Source organism: Triturus cristatus, chromosome 6, assembly GCF_964204655.1.
Source record: "Triturus cristatus chromosome 6, aTriCri1.1, whole genome shotgun sequence".
Classification (NCBI taxonomy): domain Eukaryota; kingdom Metazoa; phylum Chordata; class Amphibia; order Caudata; family Salamandridae; genus Triturus; species Triturus cristatus.
In genome coordinates, this window is record NC_140589.1 from 1,890,214,817 (window position 1) to 1,890,235,702 (window position 20,886).

At 42.0% G+C, this 20,886-nt stretch overlaps 1 protein-coding gene across 5 annotated transcripts in view; it reads right to left on the minus strand.

Annotated features, from left to right (window-relative positions):
- LOC146822318 (uncharacterized) overlaps positions 1-20,886 on the minus strand; it is a 389,625-nt gene that overhangs the window by 78,748 nt on the left and 289,991 nt on the right. The window contains exon 9 of one of the 5 annotated variants that reach the window (XM_085613401.1): positions 6,891-8,200. The exons of the other annotated variants lie outside the window; for them this stretch is intronic. Within the exon in view, the coding sequence (XP_085469527.1) occupies positions 7,434-8,200 (767 nt within the window). The 3' untranslated portion in view covers positions 6,891-7,433. Of the gene's footprint in view, positions 1-6,890; positions 8,201-20,886 lie in introns of those variants that run through there. 5 annotated transcript variants of the gene reach the window in all.

Genomic DNA, 20,886 nt, shown 5'->3' on the forward strand with positions numbered 1-20,886 from the left:
TGGACACAGGACCTGGTCTTAGGCCAGACCCTGCATCCAACCCCCGCTGATGACCACCACTCGACCCCCTTTTGGGAATCCTTGCCACATCCAATGCTGATTTTCCCATCTTGCCGGTTTCACTTTTGCTCACAATCTAAATTCAGAAATGAAGTAACAGGGGCGCTTTACTCCAGTAAATCAGGACACATCCTGGAGCGTGTAACCATTAAAATAGTTTAGATATGTAACACCACCAGTACCACTCCTAGATTTATTCCATAAGCCACCCTTGAAGGGACAGAGAGAGGTAGGCAGCCAAATAAGATGCTTGTCCTGCCACAATACACAAAGGACCTCATGCTGAGGGCACCAGTGTTTGTGGCTGGTAAAACAGTGCCATGTGGTGTATAACCTCCTCTTCTGTGTTCCATGACTTGAAGTGGGCGAATCATGCAATATTGCAGTGTTGCCCACATACATTCTAAGAGTTTATCTGTTGAAAATAGGTACGGTACATGGTTTTTGCACTAAAATTAGGACTGGTGATAGATGAAAAAAGGTCTTGGCTTGACTGAGATTGTCCAGGCATCCGCAACAGAACAAAAGCAGAGCCCGGCGACATTGAGAGATGCAGACCGCGGTTCATGGTGTTCTCGAAGGCAGCTTCTCTACTATAGAATGTTACTTCATCGTTGTCACTCACACCTAAGTGCTGCAGGACAGAACAAATCTTTAAGGCACTACAAATGTGGTCTCAAAAGTATGGATACAAATTTGACAAATGATTAAGAACTGCCATTATTCCAAGTTTACGCTCATACTCCATATTAATAGAACCAGCCGGAATTGCATGTGTTGCTGCCCTGCCCCCCCCACATGGCTCTTCCAATGGGGGATGCCCATGAGATCATGACGTATGTGCAAGGAGTGCTGAACCTCTACTTGCATGGAGGGAGTGGGCACGAGGGCCAAGTATGGCAACGTGCTGGTGAAAATAGAACATTTCGCTTTGCACATTAGCTGCAATGGTGGATCGTCAGATACACTCCCTTCCTGCTCCGAGGTCACTTTCTCTTTTGGGACTGAAGTTATTCACAAAATGAAAAACAATCCAAAAAGAGGCAATTGCGGGAAATTCAGTAACAAATCAAACTTGAAGAGGCTACATCGTGCCTGTGTGGAATGCAACAAATTGAGAAAGTACTACATATGCTACTGATTTGTCAATGTTTTCTTAAAGAGAGGATTGTATTTGGACCCTTTATTCAAAACAAGACTCGAACTGTTAAAATCACAATTGAGCTTGGTTATAAAATGAAGACTGTTCTTACACTCCTCCAGCGAGAACAACACAAAGAATTACAAACAAGTGTAACTATGCACAACATGCATCATATACAGACCCAACAAGTCTTAACCTTATGTCGAGATTATGAGAAAATATTATTATTTAATAGGGAAAATGATTTTGCTAACGCCAAGCCCAAACATATCAAAAACTCAATGACAGAAATAGAGTAAGATATGTTCTTTAACCCCTTCGCTGCAGCGTGAATTCCGCCCGCTGGGGGGGTTGGGGGGGGGGGGTCGACGGCGCCACTGTGCTCATGACGGAACCACGCCGTCATGAGTCACGGGTGAGCTGTGCTCATGACGGCGTGGTTCCGTCATGACTCCACCCACTACGCTAATCGCCCGCACAGGCGGGGAATTAGCGCCGCGTGGGAGGAGCGGCCGCCAACGGCCGCAGCATGACGGAACCACTCCGTCATGAGCACAGCGCACCCGTGGCTCATGACGGAATGGTTCCGTCATGAGCGGGGAAGGGGTTGAGAAAAAACACAAACAAACACAGAATAAGCACCAAAGGGAAATGCATTCTAGGGCCCTGGCAGAAAGGAAAAGGATACAATTATATGAAAATGAGGGGCTGCCCTGCCAAGTACCACGCATCAGGCTTTAGACTTACATTTCAGTGTGGTGGTCCGCATCACAGCACTTAAATGCGAAGCCACACATTTATAGCACTTTCTCAGCTGTAAAGCCGGGCGCTGCTAATAAGCACCGCTGACAAAGCTGGTAGCGTGGTCCACGCTACTTGCGGCAGGCTTGGGGGCTGCTTCAGCTCGCTCGACGGATAAGGATACCGAGCAGGCTTTGACCGGTGACATCCTGCGATTTGTCCGTTCTTGTTGAGGGAAGAGAGCTGCGAGTCTGATTCCGTTGCCGTTGTGCACTGTCTGATAGGCTGTGACATGGCGGCTCCAGTCGAAGCGCTCAGCGTGCTGCTGCGGCTCCAATGCCTGGGCCCCGTCTGCGCATCCGACTCTTCGAGTACGTAGCCTGCGGGTCAGTCCTCAAACTGCTGGACTAGCACTTTAACGACGTGAAGTATTGGCTCAGGTGAGCAGCTGGCACGTGGACCAGCGGCTAATATTTAATGTAATTGGCAATGCTTCTGTATTTTGTTTTAAATCCATTCTCTCACTGTGGCAGCAACAGTTGTTTACAAGAGTGAGGGCGGCAGGGGCATTGGAGGCAGCAGAAACACACCGAGACTACTTAAATGATACATGGTCTTTTGAAGACCTGCCAAATATATTAGATGAGGCCGAGTCTTAAGCAGCAACCCCAGCCCACGACAGCTCAAGAACTGCTTACGTTCCTTGAAGCTTAAGTTGCACAGACAGTGGTAAGGCACCTGACGAGAGGTGAGCTAAATCGCTATCAGCCCAGTGGGCATTGTGCCCCTGGCAGCTGCACATTACAAAGCAGGGGTAATTAGAATGTGTCTGCTTTTCACACATAATAAAATCACAGCTTTGTGAAAGTTGTCTGTAGGTGGGCCCACCTATGTTAAATTTAACAGTCCAATCAAGTCACAAAGGATCTAGTGCTCTTCAGTTTCTGGTGCTTTTCAGCAGTTTTAAGATCTTCTTAGTTTCTCATTGCTCAAATGGGTGCAATTTCTGATATTTATATACATTTCCCTCGTCATCACTGCTTGACTGTGCTCGCGAGAAAGCGTCACTCAGTCTTTGAATGCCACTCATAATTACATTGAAATTCTGAAAATGTCACACAAGCAATATGAAACCTTGGCTTCTATAGAGGGGTATAAAGTGCACGCCACAGGTGAAAGATAAGGACTAGCAAGATCACAAGAATAGCACTTAAAAATCAAAACAAGAACAAAATGCAGCTGTGAAGAGACGAGATGGAGAAATGCGGGCTGCCGTAGAGGGATGAAACAGAATACATACATTAACTCAACACAGGTTTGGAGCATGCAGTATAGCCGTGCAAGAGTAGTGCGCGTGAGAAGAAGCAAGAGCATTATAAAAGGAGCATAAAGTCCTCAGTTCATTGCACTGCACACAAATGTATGAGCAACATAGATCTGGTTAGCGGAGGACAGCGGTAGATCCGCAAGGACGTGTAGGTTGACAGCAAAGGAAAAAAAAACAAGAATGTCCGAAAAAGGCACACACTGTGAGATCCAAAATGTACTTTTGAGAGGATTAACATGAGGAGAAACACAAGACATCCAGTATTTGATGGCAGACAATTTGAAATAGTGCTGTGAGGATTATAGTGAAATAAAAGATGCAGGAGATATGAAGTAGAGTACCAACAACGGAGCCACAAAGGAAACCATCTCGGAGAAGAAGAGTCAGCTCTGAGAGGAACCCGTGGAAGAACGAGTAGAGTGTACAACCATGTAGAAAAACAGAATGACTGAGAAGAAAAGGCGGCCTTATAATTAAAAGCGTCTAGTGGAAATTATAGGGCCAGATTTAATGTTTGGGTGACAGGATACTCATCTGATCGACAATGTTGCTGCTTAAAAAATGAATAGGTACCCTCTTTTGTGGCTACAGAGCAGGCAACAGAACATTGTCAGGAGAGGGTTGGTTAAGGGAATGAAAGATGGGGATAGAGGTAATTTACTTTCACAATCTGACCAAAAGTCCGATTGTGCATTTTGGACACATGTCCCTGAAATACTGCACAAGTGTATGACACAGACAAATTATACCTCCAAAGGAGCAGCAGTGGCTGAATGCAGTTGGTCAGGCTCTTTCTCCTCATGTACCAGTCCACAGCTCCAATAAAGTGCTGCAGTGGATGAGCAGGGTTGGTTTGCTGCTTTTCCTCGCCATGAATTCCTCTGTGTGAGCCTTCATTCTGAAACCATAAGCCAGGGGTCTCCAACATAACACTCCTCTTAATATAGCAAACCTTTTCTGCCAATGGACAAGCTGACATGTATTTCCAAAGTAACTGATGAAGAAGTTCATGTGGGAGCATCTGGAAGATGGCCGCTATTCTAGGACTCTGCTGCTCGTCTCAGAGCACTGAGGTGACAGACACGCTGATCGGCATCACTGCTTCGATGTCGGAGGGAAGGTGGCGCTGTCAGTGTAGCGTGGGAGCAGCGGGTGAGTGTACAGACCATGTTTTTTTTCTCACATTAAAACTCGCCACTCTCCATGCTGGGCTGTCATCTTATCTCATTTTCAGTGCACATTTTGGCCACGCTTCTCAGAAAAGAGGCTAGGGCTAACCACTGTAACTCTGAGACTTCAGCGCTTTTACTGCTGAAGGTGATGTCAATGAAAAACGTACTTTATATCATAGTGACCTTTTCCTCAAAGAGCGGTTTCCTCTACAAAGGCTTTGATAGTATCCCCACTTCTACAACTGCAGTGTATACTATACACCTTCCTTAACCTAAACACCTGCATTTACTGAAATTATGGTTTAAGTGTTTATTTCTGTGGGGTCATGGGTGCATTTTTTATTCTCATCTCTGCAAGAAGGAGCTTGAACAATTTTTATGCTTTTCAAAAGCTGGAACATAGTACCGTTTCATTTCTATGGACAGAAGAGTAGCATACGCATACTCAACCAGTTCTCTACTTCAAAATCCTTTGCTTTGCCCGCCCCTCTTCTCACATAAGGAATCAGCTGGCAAGGTTAACAAATGGGTTAAAAAAAGATCAGAAATAGCAGTTATCCTTTATCCTTAAAATTGGAGGAAATAATAGGTGAGCTTAAGAATGCGAAGTCACTTGTGGTAGAGGCAAGTGCCACTCCACATTGAATCTAAGAAAAATTATCCAATTTGAAGTCCAGAGTTCCCAAACTTACGCAACAAATTAGTAACACTCAGGGTGTGATGGCCAAGGTAGATTACCGGTCAAAGGAAGTTATTCTACTAAAATAAATACAAACAGAGGGCTTAAAAAACAGCAACCGACCTAATAATCTGCCAATATATGGTAATCCTGAAGGAACCGTTTGGTCCGATATCATTACCTTCCTTTAACGTATTATTCCCAAGATTAATGGCTTGAAAAATTGTTCTGAACTCAACATTAAATATCTGCACCATTTGACTGCTGCTCCTATCCATATCAGAGAAAGATTAATGAACCAAGAAAAAAAATGAGAAAACTGAATTGGAAACCATATTAAACTAATATATTACTTTTACACTATTTACATTTATTCTACATTTTAAGCTACTCACACACGCCTTCAAGGCCCTCCACAACCCCGAACACCTTAACAAAAGACTCCTCCTTTCCCCCCCCCCCCCCCCCCCCCCCGAGAAACCTCCGCTCACCTTGCCCTGGCCGAATTCCCATGCATCTGCAGAACTATAATGGAAGATCTTTCTCCTACATCGCGGCCAAGACCTGGAACAAACTCCCCCTCAGCATCAGACGAACCCCCACACTGCAAGCATTCAGGAAGAGCCTAAAGACCTGGCTCTTCGGATGAGCTGGAGCTGCCCGAATTCCCCCCTCTCCTCCAGAGACTTGAGACCCTCACGAGTGAGTGGCGTGCTTTACAAATCCCTCCTTGATTGATTAAGAAAAATTCTAATTCAAGAATAAACCCTCAATAAATAAACCAAACTGATTTTCAAACATTTTTTTAGAACAGACGCAATAGTGAACAGTGGAAACTGGTTTAGCCCAACAATAAATCCATATTTCAGACTGGATAAGTAAAGAAAATGGAGTCCCTGTGACCACTTTCTAATTGAAGCAAACAGCAAAAACAGTGTGAAACCAGTTTGCTCCATCTATTGTCCAGGTGCATACACCAGCTACTCCACTTCACTTAGCACGAGCAGCAATGCAACACAAATGGCTTTGTATATTTTTGGACCAGCACAAAAGCTTGTATGATCTGGACTGTGGGGTTCTTGAGAGCTGTGGGTGACTGCGTTCTGTCGTAAGTGTTTTTGAGGGGTCCTTACAAGAATAAGGAACCAGAGAGAGCTCTACCTAAAGGCTTGTAGATTAAAATATGCATCTCCCAATGAACTGCATTAAACGGATTCTAAAATGAGATAAACTGCAGCCACACACCCTACAGACATATACCATTTATCTGAGTTTTGCCCCTAGATATAGCCACAGTTCCAGGCAAGGACCAAGAGACAGTTCTGCCGGTCTGCCTTCATCCTGCCTACAGCACTTCCATTACTGCAGCACTGGCACCAGAACTCAACTTCAGGGCTGGTTAAGCTCTCCCTGTTAAGAACTCTGAGCAGCATACAGGCCACAGCCTCACCTGCAATCTGACTCAGGCCGTTTTCTTTGTGTTCTTAAATAATGCTGTTGAGTTGGGTAATACTAATACAGTACTTAAGGTGGTACAAAACGCCAAGAACTGAGGTAGCAAGCATCACATAAAAATACTCAGTACAGTGAAGCACATGGAAACACATGGCTTATACTTCTATAAACAAGAAACCGCTCACTCACTTCATCACCAATATTATGAAGTTTATAAGACTCTGGACCTAGAAAGCACGTTGCCCTGATGGGAGCAATTCACACACTTCTTATAATAATAATAATTTTTTTTAAAAAGACAGCAGGGTTATCTGAGAAGGGTTTATTTGGCTGAATTAACCTGGCAAATAATCAGCAGCAAACGCTTGGTCCTGAGCAGTATAGGGCCTCATCATAGGTAGTAACACACTGTGCCACAATACATGTTAATGACATTAGACCCCCCCGTCTGAGTGTCCTCTTGCCAAGTTGGATACATTAGACTTCCTTTGCGTTCAGTAACTTGGATCAGCTGTGTGTTACCGCAACAATCTATGACAAATTGACTGTTCCTTGAGAACAGTACTATAACGGGCATTACTGTCTTCAAACCATAGCACGTTTTAAACAAAGTTATTGTGTCTCGACTATCTGCAGCCACTACCAGGAAAGAACAAACACCAGGTCCTAAACTGTGCATTTCTCCAAAAGTCATTACTGCTCTCTGAAACAAAGTTGTATTACTGAAACTTGGAACACATGCTGCAAAGTCTGGGCTCCAATATATCCATACGGACACTCCATGCTTGCCATCTGCATGCCACTAGTTGATGTTGAAGTGACCCCTCCAGGGTCCATAAGGCTCACCTTCTGCACTCAGAGAATACGAGTGCTCACACCACGATTGTGAGTCCTTCTATGAGCTTTCAGATGAGAATTGACAGTGAACCTTCTGCCGCACTCAAGACACTTGTAGGGTTTCTCGCCGGTGTGGATTCTCATGTGCACTTTCAAGTGGTACGACTTGGTGAAGCCTTTACCACAAACCTTGCATAGAAACGGCCTCTCCCCCGTGTGGGTTCTGATGTGAAATGTGAGGTATGATTTTGTAGCAAAGCACTTGCCACAAACAATACATTTGTATGGTTTCTCTCCTGTGTGATTTCTCTGGTGGACTCGTAGCTTGTAAGAGTTTGAAAAGCTCTTCTCACACAAGTGGCACCAATAATTCTCATCGTTGGCTAGACTTCTCTTGGTATAGCCATTATTTATGAAGGACTCCACCGAGACTGCATTAGCCCTCTCGTCCCACGTAGTATGGCTCTTCTGGTGATTCATTGCTTTCTCTATGTCATTGAAAGCTTCGCCACACACCACACACCTGTACGGTTTCCTTCGTTGGGCACGCTCTCTGCACTGTGGGATCGTAGGCTCGTCACTTTTATAATCATATTCCAAGCCATCATCCAAAAGGTACCTTGGAGGGCCTCCCTTTCCCATCTCCGACTTACGCAGTCTCTGGAATGAACTTCGCCCATCCAAATACAAGGGAATGTTGCTGATGACTTCCAATGATGCCAGGGAAGGACTTTCAGTGAAATCTTCAGGGTTAGCCCCTGGGCTCATAGTCAAGAACCCATCATCTACAAGATCAAAAGGAGACTTAAGTCATCATGGACATTTTATGCTGTCAAGAGAAACACAAGACAAAAAGCCCAATTGGTCTTATCCCCTCAAGGACTTAAGAATACCCGCACATTGGCAAGGACAGGAATGGGGAGACCAGATACTCAACGTATTCCCTCTTCGCGCAATATCAGATCACAGGCCTCACCTACAAAGCAGTGGTAGCTCTACACTGGCTCAGCCTAGCCAAGGCATCTACATGCACACTTTCTAAAACAATATTAACAAAGTCAAAAATTAAACACCAAAATCAGCAGTACGTTTAACTTACTGGTAGCTAAAATGTGCTTATTGGTGAAAGGAAGGTATATGGTGGAACATGCTTCACAATTACTTTAATAGCAAGGTTTCTCACCATAAAGCAGTTGATTTCTTAAAATAAACAAAATCCTTTCAAATGTTGAAGGTCAGCAGACCCGGAGCTACACCAATAATGAGGACAAAGCAAACCTTGGATAAAAAGGGCGTCAGAGTCTTGCAACCCAATAATAATCAACTTAGTCTTGCAGAAAAAATGGTTACAAGGTTCCTCCTCAAGCATGGGAGAATGGAACATTAAATACGATTAAGTGAAAGGTTCACAGCTAGTACACAACTAAGAGAGGTTAGGGAGAGTACAGTTAAGACAAAACAGAGCTACAGAACCAGATGTGGATAATTAATGCAATATCTTCATTATCTGCAAAGACGAATTAAAATCGCAAAATACTGCTGAGCACTGGAGAAAAAAGTAAAATACCGTAAACAATAAGGTTTCTGGTAATCAAGCGAACCCTACCTGCGATGGAAGCTTTAACTCAAGAAATGTTCACATAGCAGTGCACAAGAAGAAAGATTGATGAAAGGGTTGATATTACTACAAATTGTTGCAAGGTTAATGGAAAAAGAATGAAAGAAACTATTGCAACTCACTGATCTCCAAAATGCAACTTATTTGCAATATAGTTTTGGTATGTAACAGAAATAAAACTCACCTTTAAAATAACTGACAAAGAAGGGAGAAAGGGAGAGACTGCAAGATGGCTGAAATTCTATGACTCTTCTGCTCGTCCCTAAGCATTGAGGAGACAGACACACTGACCGGCATCAATGTTTCGATGTATAAGTGGAGGTGGCGCCGTCGGAATAGCATGGTGAGTTTACAGACCAGATTTTATTTTTTTCACATTAAAACTCGACGCTCCTCATGATGGGCTGCCGGGGCCGCCATCTTTTAGCATGCATTGAGGCCGCACTTCTCAGAGACAAGGAGGCGGCTAACCACACCATAACTTAGACTCCCATCACTTTTCCTACTAAAAGTGACAACAATGAAACATGTATTTTATATTATAGTGACCTTTAACTCACAGAGCTGTTTCTCCTACAAAGACTTTGATAGTATCCCTACTTCTTCAACTGCAGCGTTTACACCCTCTTACCTCACAACGCCTGCATTTCCTGGAAGGATGGTTGAAGTGTTTATTTCTGTGAGGTCATCGGCGTATTTTTGACTATCATCTCTGAAAGCAGGAGCTTGAATAATGTTTCTGCTTCTCAAGCTGGGACTTAGTACTGCTTAATGTCTACAGACAGAAAAGCAGCATTAGAATCCTCTAGAATGAATAACCAGTTCTCCACTTCATAATCCTTTGCTTCGCCCTCTCCTCTTCCGGAATCACATAAGGAGTGAGCTGGCAAGGTTAACAAATGGGTTAAAAAAAGATCCCAAATCGCTGTGCCATTCTACACGGAATTAAGAAAAATGGTCCAATTTGGAGTCCAGAATTCTGGAAGTCGAGCAACAAATTAGTGAAACTCAGGATGTGATGGTCAAAGTAGATTCCCTGTTGAAGGAAGTAATTCTACTATAGAAAGAAACTGAGGACTTAGAAAAACGCAGCAGGCGGAATAATCTGCTAATATATGGTATTCCTGAAGGAATGGAAGGGTTTCGAAATAATTACCTTCTTGAAATGCATTTTTCCAAGTTTATTGGCTTGAAAGATTGTTCTGAACTCAACATTTAAAAAGGTCATCTTGTTGGATCCTTGTTAAAATCTTCCAATGGTTGCCCACGGGCATTATACGTTTTTTTCCTACATTATTTGGATCTCATGAACGTCCTCTCAGTTGCAAAAGAACACAAGCAAATGTTATAGTCCGGTCACAAGATCTTTCTCACTCAAGATGTTGCTAGAATGACAGCTTGATTGAAGGAATTTCTTGATCTACGTCTTGCTCTACGATCCATGAATGCCCGATGGTGTCCTATATCCTTGCTTCTTCAAGGTTACTTTTAATGACAAAATGTCTACTTTTGACAACCCAGAGGATCTGAAGCAGATTATTCACCTTCACAAGAGAGAAGGGATGAAACTTGATAAAACTCTAAATAGTTCTGTTAACAGATTAGCAAACATGGATTAATTCTATTTTGGTCTTTGATTTACTGGATTTCCAAATACGTTACTTATCCACTTCAATCCGTCGCACATGTCCCCGCTGTGCGGACGAATTCCACGCGTACGCAAATTGGACAGCCCCTGGTCGTCCGACGCACACGCCCACCGTGATGTCGGACGGCCGGGGGCTGTCCGATGCATGGTAGAGGTTATTGTGTCTTGTTTTTCCCCAAACAGGTTGTCTGTCCCTGAGGTCTGAATTGATTTGTTCTCTGTTCCTGTTTCTCTATGTTTATTTGTTCCTGCATCCATCAGTGTTTTGTCTCGATCTCTAAGTCTTTATATCATCTTCTTATTTTACAATACATCTCTGCTCCCTTCTTTACCTCAATTCTGTATTTGTTGTCTTAATAGTATCTGGGAGGTTGCCCTTTGCTGGTCTCTGATATTATCCTTTTTGGTCATGCTGACATGTATGGTTAAAGTCTTGCAGCGTTTTGCCATCTCCTCTTCAATACATCCCCATTTATCTTTCCTTTGCCATTTCCTCTTTATTTTCCCATCTTCTATATCCTCAATCCGGTCCTACGTTTCACTCTGTTTATACAGCCTTCTACTGATACATCGTTTTTCGTTGTATTATAGTATTCTTTTGGGATTTCACTGTATACAATACATTCCATTCTACAAAGTTTGCATTCATTGCTTTACATGGGTTTTTCATGAGTAATCCGCCTATTTTTTCATGGAATGTTAAAGGACTTCATAGCCTAGTTAAAAAACTAAGAGTTGCTACCCATTTATCCCGGTTAAACTGTCAGATTGTTTTATTGGAGGAAACCCATCTCAAAGGCACAGGTATCAACTTTGCAGCAGAGTTGTGTAGGTCATGTTTTCCGCTCCCTAGCTACTAACAAAAACAAAAAATGGCGTAGTTATTCTTTTTCACGAATCCTTGACTCTCCATCTTGAAAATAAATTCAAGGACAAAGATGGCAGATGGCTTTATTTGACTCAAGATCAATAATACCTCACTTTCCATTTGTAATTTATATGGACCACCAGGTGTTCAGTTCTGGGGGAGCTTTTTCCCTAATATAGGTCCGGTTCTAATGGCAATCTCATTTTAGGGTGACATCGCAAACAATTTATGGCCTCTTTCATAGGCAGGAAATCACATAAAAGAATGCAAAAACGATTTAAAACAATACTATTGAGAAGGTTGGTGGATGCTTGGAGAAATTTTCATCCTGATGCTAGGGAAAAGAATGTAAATTCCACTGTACATCAAGCCAAATCCAGGATAGACTACATCTTTTTTTAACCCAAATGTTTTACAATCTACGATACAGGCTGAAATTGGTTCCATCCTCATTTCGGATCATGCCTCATTAATAGTCAATTTAGACTTGGTGCTAGACACTCCACATTCCTAGAGGGAGATTTAGTTACACACTAGTGAGTGATAAGAATTTTGTTGACAAATTTGAAGAATGCTCCACTGAATTTTATGATCTTAATCTGAACTCTGGTACTAAAATTAGTTTAATCTTGGATGCATTTAAGGCAACTACTCGAGGTTTTATTATGGACTATGTTGCAACCGAAAAAAGCATTAGCATAGCCAATGGGTCTCGCCTTTGTGACCTTATAAGTGTTTAGCCTGAGCTATTCGCTTAGGCAGTGTTTTAAAGCAATTATGCTTACCAATACTGAGATGGTGCTGGGCGATACTGAGGTGGTTGTGCTGTGTTGGTGCTTAGGTGTAGTGGAGTATGAAGTGATGCGTAGTTGTTTTGCCGAGGGGATGCTGATGCGATGATGCTGAAGTGGTGATGCGTTGGTGCTGAATTGCTGTTGAGGTAGGGTTGTGCTGGTGCTGAAGTGTGGCTGACTGGTGCGGAGGTGGTGCTGCGCTGATGCGGATTTGGTGGTGCAGTTGGTGCATTGGTAGTGGTGAAGTGATGAGGAGGTACTGCTGTGGCTGACATGGTGCTGATGCGGAGATAGTGCTGTGCTGATGCGGAGATTGTGCTGTGGTGGTGCTCAGGTGGTGTGTGCTGAGGAGGTGGTGCAGCGCTGGTGTGGAGTTGGTGCTGCACTGGTGCTCAGGTGGTGCTTGGTGATACTGAGGTGGTGCTTAGTGATACTGAGTTGGTGCTGAATTATGATGAGGTGGTAGTGATGTCTTGGTGCTTAGGTGTAGTAGAGTAATGCTGAGTTGTGGCGAGGTGATGCTGATGTTGTGCTGCGCTGATGCTGAAGTGGTGCTGCGTTGATGCTGAATTGCTGCTGAGGAGGGGTTGTGCTAGTCCTGAGATGGTGGTGTGGTGGAGCTGCGCTGGTGCGGAGGTGAGGCTGTATTCATGCTGACTTGGTGCGGCATTACAAATTACACTTATGGTGTGCGCTTGTAACAATCTGTAGGCAAAGGTGAGGTAAGGAAGCTTGCAGTACAATATGTGTACAGTATAATTAAAAGATTCTCAGAGGCCAAAAAAAAAACAGAACGCTCCGAAGTGGACAGGTTTATTATTTAGAAAAAGGGAGTCATTTAGGGTGCATTTTCAAATGTTAACTTTTTTTTAAAAAAAACACTTATGATGTGTATTGTCTAGTCCTTTAATTTTTTCATAGGAGAGGGCCAAAAAAGGAAGTTTTAACTCCTTTGCAGATTGCTGCATATTAAAGCTTTAGATATGTTTGATGGGCTGGGAAGAGGTCACCTTGCTTTTGACCCGAGCATTACTTAGGACTCTTATGGTGTGTGCCTATGACTATCTGTGGGAGAAGGCGATGGAAGCAATTGCTTTGTGCATAATCCAGGCTTTAAACATGTTAACTGAGTTGGGGGACCGGTAACAATGCAGTTGCTATAATACGAACTGTGTTTATTCTTTAGTTAAATATTTACTACCATAGAATATTTGTATTCATTATATGACACCGGTGGTTAATAGTTCCCAGGTGACCACACACCTAACCGCAGTGAGAAAACAAAATTGTGAGCTGATAATGACTGAACATGTACAGATACGAAAATATACATAGCTTGATTGATAAAGATGATATAAAGTATTAAATGACACATACACATGTTTAAATATTTAACGAAGGAAGGAGCGTGAGAGGGAGCATGGAATAGGAGTATCAAACTGAAAAAATGCTTAATTGCACATCACACTCACTTTATCAAAACAAGCCTTTCAGTCTTAAAGGTTACAATACAATACACAGCATTAAGGAATTGGTGGGATTCCGCTCGATTAAGTAATTAATTCCTGTTCGTTTTGTAAACATGCCCTATGTTGCATTGATAAAAGCATTCTTTGATTGAATCCGGATTTTGTCCACTCATGCCCCCTAGAGATCTCACATTGCTGTAAGTGCCCGTACCACAGAAGTTGCCAAAACGACGTAACAGTAAAAAGCTCTGTAATTTTTTTTTCTTTGCAGCAGTTAAATTTGTCCTCTAAAACAATATCTTCTTCGATGAATATTATGCGCAAATGCAATTTTAACTGGGCACATTCCATTCACAGCGCGGAAGCCTCGGCGCTACCATTAACTGTGTGGTTTTCTTCCATCCATGTCACAAATGTGAAGTGGTCGGGGCTTTGATTTAACAGCTTCCGCTTATCAGACTAATCATATTAAAAAACAAACATTGGAATAGCCAATAGGTCTCGCCTTTAGGACCTTATAAGTGTTTAGCCATGCAACACATTATCAGAATAGCCAAGGTGTCACAAAAACCAAAATAATTATATGTAAACGGTCTGATAATTATCAACTAACTTCCGGAGTGTAGGCTGAAAGGACGCTTCAGGTTGTCAAACCATAGGATCATGAGGGTTAAGACTCGCTGGAGGAGAAAGGGGATGGGGAGCTCTAATATGGATGACGGTGGATGACTTCCAGTAAGTAGTGGTGACTAAGCCAGAAAACGGAAAGGAATATATAATATATTTGACTGCATTGCTTCATCCAAGTCTTCATTATTAACACAACCAGTGCGTTCATAAGGAGAAACGCTACAAGGTGGATATTGGCACACTGGCAAATGACAATGCAGTTTATTTATGTGTTGGTTTTTAAAACATAAATAAAAGGCATTGTCACTTACAATGCAAATAGCTTAAACACTCGCAAATGCGAGACCTATTGCATTGTAAATGCTTGTTTCTATTGACTTGATAGGAATTGTATGTATGAATGTCGACTATTAGCCCCATTACAGCAGGACTCTGACCGATTTCACTTCAGATATTGCTCAAATGAAGTATTGTATTCACTATGCATGCATTGATTTCTTGTTTAATTTCTAACTTTTCAAAAAGTATTTTCTAATATATGTGTGAATTGAAATATACACATTTGTTATGTTAGAGACAATAGAATCTATTGAACGGATAGAATTCTAGTGATTGGGGACAGTTGGCTGTTCCTGCAAGAGAACAATGAGAGCACGTGGTTGCGGAGTTGTGTTGTGTGATGATTACTTGGAAGAAACACACACTGCCATTTCGTGCTTCTCAGTAAGGCCCAGGCAGGTGGGCTGCACCAGGACACGGGCGCGTGGTGTGAGGAACGTGACCGAGAACAAATCACGGACTCTGTACTCAGAAGTTTGTGGCGGACCAGCTAAAAGGTAATGCTGTGCGCATAATCTGCTCTAACCTGCCTCGGGGCACGGTCACATTCCATTAATAACTCTACTCTAAAGCAAAGCAAGGAGAGCGTGTTTTGTTTGGCAAGTCTTCGTCAGTGGGGCACCTTTTAAGTAAAAGGCTGAACACAATAAAAGCCTGGCGGCCAATTAGCGGAAATCAGGAAACAAGAGCGTGTGACAACTCGTGCTAAGCCCGTGACTCACGTGACATCATCAAAGGGAAACACGTTTTGGTCATGTGGAAATCCAAGATAAGAGACACTGAAAGAACGTCTGTCTTTATAAACGTAGAAAACGACAACAGTGGGATAGCAGACACGAAGGAACAGTGAGTGCTAGTAGAATAAGTATCGCAACGCACGGTGTGGCAAAGTTTAAAGCACAAGATTGCATTTGTGGTGAGCCACGCATAAAGATAGCTGCCTGTTATTGACACAAGCTGTAGCCCGGTGACTGACAAGAAGGGTGTGGTTAGTAAGCGCAGAGAGCAGGGGGTTGCGGAGCATGGAAATGAAAGTGAGTCATGCGCTGTAAGGGTAACCGCGAGCGATGCGCTTAATGAGCCATGACGGAAAGCCAGATGGAGCCAGTGCGCGTAACCGCGCGCGTAACCGCAAGCTTTAGGCCACACGCAAAAAAAGCGTGTGGTCGGATTTTTAAGGCCCACCTACTAAATGTCTCGCCAGACCAGCACATGTGCTGGCTCAGGCGAGACCTAAAAAAATCTCTGCTATGGGGTGTTCCTGGTGTTTACCAAAGGTACACTTTGAGCCCCTCCAGCCGGCCCTTTACAAACAAAAGCAGACTGCAAAATGTAAACACTGTCTAAGTCTTAGCCCTTACAAAGCAAACAAAAAACACTTTTGCGCATTACATTTACAACAAAGGCTCAATGCAAATGTGTATAGGCGGTCTTTTTAATAAACCATAACCAAAAGAAAAAAAGTAGTGCGCATAAATCCACATTAGTTAAAGAACGTGGAACACTACATGTAACGAAGACCGCCCGCAGGGAGGATCGAAAACAAAAAAGGCTGGAGGAATTCGACATGCTAACCAAACAGAAGCACACACTTCTAAAAGGCAGGACGTGAACCAATTAAAGAGGGGGGCTTTAAGCTACAGTATACATTTACAGCATCCCTCACAGAGGAGCGCATGCGCTGTGCAGGCTAGACCTAAAAGGGAAGCGCATATATAGAATCCTTCACATAAAAAAAAAAATTATAATCTTGAACATGTACATTTTTACGTACAACCAGAAGATTACTTTTCACGACTAACTAAGGCCAAACTGCAATTAAATAAGCAATCTGTTGAAAATGCTTGCGGTACTATACCAAAGGTTAATGCACAATATTAGGGGCGATCTAACAAGGCTGGTAAATAATCACCTGAAAGTTAACAAGCTAAGAACTAAAATAAACACCATTACTGATAAACATTTCAATAGACATTCTACTGACTCGCATATTTTGGAATGTTTAACAGATTTTTAAAAAGAGCTGTATGCCCCGGAATACTAATCCACAGGAGCAGCAATAGATGCCTTCTTTCATTCCATTCCTAAAGCACAGCATCCTGTAATAGATCTTTCCTCTCTAGATGCAGACTATGATTAAGGCCGCCGTAACTAAACGACCTAAAGATACAGCTCCCGGACCATAGCACAAGGTACTTTTCTTGAAGCTACACTTTGTTTGATTCTCAAGAAGGACAAAGATGGGCCTCTTTGGGGGAACTATAGACCCGTTTACCTCAAATATTGTAAAAGATTTGCAGAATTATTAGCTTTGTGATTAAACATGTTATCTCATATTTAATTGGTATGGAGCAATCTGGTATTGTGAAGGGCAGATAAATTGCAGACAACTTTAGAACCGTTCTGAATATTATTCATTTGACATCAAAAGTTTCCTCTCCAATTGCAACCATTACAATGGATGTGGAAAAAGCATTTGATTGGGTTAATTGGGATTAATCGAGTAAAGCATTACAGTGGCATGGTTTGAGCTCTCAAACATACAAGTTTACTTTATTCAGCACCTACATCTGCTTTTGTCAATGGCTTACAATCCTCCTATATGGATTCATACAGAGGTACTCAACACGGTTTGCCCATTATCTCCTTTGATTTTTATATTGTCTCTGGAATCTTTTTTGGAAACAATTCATAGATCTTCACCTTTTTGAGTTACATACATAGGGACATTGAAGTTAAATTCACGGCCTATGCTGATAATGTTCTACTTTTTGTCTCAGACTCTCAGAACGATTTCTGAAAGTTTTCAACTCAACTAAATATTCTGATGTATAGGGATATAAATATTGACAAATCAAAAGTTCTACATCTCAAAACACTGACTGAAAGAGATGTTTAAAGATTGTGGGTTTACATGGAATTTTAGGCATATCGAATGTTTAGGTGTTTTATGTTCTAATTCCATTAGATACACTATCTCTTAATCCAGACGCAGTCAAGCACCAAATATTGTCTTTGCCCAAAAGATGGTCACCTTTATTTTTTATAATGGCGGGGGTCGACTAGACACCATCAAAATGATGATGCTAACGATTACTAATTATTTTCCATCCATGCTTCCTGTATACAATCCACAAACATTTTTGAAAATCGATAAATAGTCTGCTGATACAGTTCTCATGGAATAAGAGACAATCTTGTATATCACTATTCAACCTTCAACAACCTAAAGGTTCTGGCAGGGTTAATTCTCCTAATTTTTACGATTTATCATTTTGCTTTTTACCCTCAAACACATAAGGGCTTATCAGATGTTTAGTTTAATTTCCACTTTATGGCACAAATGGGAATTCTCCTTATTCCCGCCTTTTTTTAGTAAGAGATATGGCCTACATTTCAAACCCTCCAAAGTCTTTTTCCTTACCCTTCATCACTTATTCTATAGCTGTAGCCAAGCCCATACTTGCACACTCCTTTACTGCCCTAGATCATTTTAGGTACTCCCCTAAATAGTACAACAAAAACATTAAACCACACAATAGGGTACTCTATTGGAAAGAATGGATACACCAAGGCATTCTAATAATAGGTCACCTTTTCTCTGATGGGAATCTACTTGCATCTCAAGAAGTACAAAATAAATGTACCTTTATTTCATGCTACTAAATGCGAGCAACTCGACGTCATAATTTTGCAACTCTCCTCTCCACCTTCATTTCCAAGTCCTAACTCGGAAGCTCCACCTTCCACTTTCTCCATTATAGTGAATGTGTCTTTCCTATAGAAGAATCTCAACACTAGACCAAAGGCTACTGTGGAAGAACAATGGAAATTTGATCTTCAACAAGCTTTCTCTATGCTATTTGGAACAAAATTTGGTCTAAAATCCACTTCACTTCTTGTTCACTAGCACAACACAAACATTGTATATAATTTTTATAATAGACTTTTCTTCGCTCCCAAGTCTCTGCAAGTTTAAATTGTTAACAGACAGTAAATGTTGGTCGAGTCATAGTGACATAATTGTGATATCTTACATATGTTTTTTGATCAAATGTGAATGTATTCTGATTAAAAGTATAAGATAAAATATTTGGTATGTGTTCAATAAATATTCGGGTTGAACGAATACAGATCTTTTTATGCGGTTCTTCTCGTATTTAGCATACTGATGTCATGGTAGGGCAATTTGTTAATGAACTTATTGTATTGAGTTACAAGCTATTAAATTTAGTGGGAAAGATACTACAAATATCACTTTTGTTAGATAGGGGAATATGCTTTGTCATTATCACAAGCTAGAGGGAGTCAATAACACCTTAATGCAGTTTAGGATTAATTAAAACTTTTAATAGATGCAACTTATATCTTCACTCAATACAACCTATCAATTCCAGACACAAATTTAGTTTTTGAACCGCCATGATTATCAATCGGATTTTTAGAGTGCAGCTTATCACCCGCAAGGGTATCCAGGAACTAGGTTCTTGCTGGGATCAGTAAAAAAGCCAGGTCTAGAGTTCCTTTCCTTTAGGGAGAGCGGATGAAGTTCGCAGGTGCAGGGGAAGGTCGTACCAGGACTTTGTGGTGGGGTAGAAGGAAAGTTCTCCACTACTGCTTGGGCATATGCTGGGCGTGTGAGCGACGGAGGCAGAGTGCAGGTGTCTGGAGGGTTTGTGGACGTTCAGGTGGTGGTTAATGTATTCTGGTCCTTGGAGGGCCTTGTAGGTGTGTCAGCATCTTGAATTTCCATCTTTTCTGGATGGGGAGCCAGTGGATGTTCTTGAGGTGAGGGTTATGTGGGTCTGTATGGGGAGGTCGAGTCTGGCAGCTAGTTCAGTATCATCTGGCACCTATTTAAGACTTTGGTGGCGAGTCCTGCGTAGTGTGTGCTGCCATCGTCCAGCCTGCTGGTGACTAGGACTTGAGTAATGGCTTTTCTGGTGTTGACGGGGACCCATATGAAGATCTTTGGAGCACAAAAAGGATGTGGAAACAGGCTTAGGCAACTGTGTTGCTCTGGAGTTTCATGGCGAGTTTGCTGTCCAGGATGATGTCGAATAAATTAATAATTACCAAGCTGTTTATATCTTTATAAGATGACTGGATTGTTTATGCATGATTCTATTGGTAATATTGCAACACTTTCTTCCTTCTTTCTCCCTTTCTATCCGTTCTTCCTTTTACTTTCCCCTCTTTTTTTTCTCTGCATGTAATTTGCTTTTCCATAAAAAAATTAAAAAAATGCTATCTTTCCTATTTTAGGCTTTATATAATACCATAATGTGAGTATGTGTACACCTCTTTGTTTTCCTGAACATTTTGTTATGATTTGATGTAACCCTGTAATTTCTCACGCGCACAGAAGGACAGACACAAGGTATTACAGTCCCATGGAAAGAGAATCTAGAGTTTTGAAGTTCAGTGGCCAACATCCGGCTGCTCTGGGGAGTTTTCTGAATAAAGGACGCTTAACCTACCTGGTCGTCAGCACCTTCTCTTAAAAGGATTACTACAAACATTTTGTGGCAACGATCTGGACAACTCTCCGGCGAACCCACAACGGAAGACAAGCCTAGGAGTTCAAGTGCACCCATATTTGAGACAGCGGAGAGCGCAGTGCGGTGCTTGTTGGCGACATCTATTTTTTTATCCGCTGAGTCTTTCGAGGGCTGTGGCTACTATCCAGTGTTGGCTGAGCGGCTTTTTTACCTGGTTTGGTGTTTTTTACTGGCTGTGGCAGCATTGCTCGAGCTACCGCATGAGAGGCGTGTGTTGGTGAGATCTTCACGTCTATTACACATTTCTTTCAAGCACGCCTGTATGCGCATTACATTGGTTGTCAAGTTGGTGAGCATGTAGGATGTGTTTTTCTAGCAACAAGAGATGCCGGCAAACAGTGTGTGGATCATCCTTGGTTCTTTGTTTTTCCTGCGACTTCTTAATGGTTAAAAATATGTAGTTGGTCAATATACAGTATTATTAAGATTTTACTGTGTGTTATCCTATATATTTTGTGAACAAGACTAATGGTATTCTGGAACGCGACAAGTTTTTTTCTCGTATGTAAAGAAGTGATGAGTCTATTTTTTTTTACATAGCACA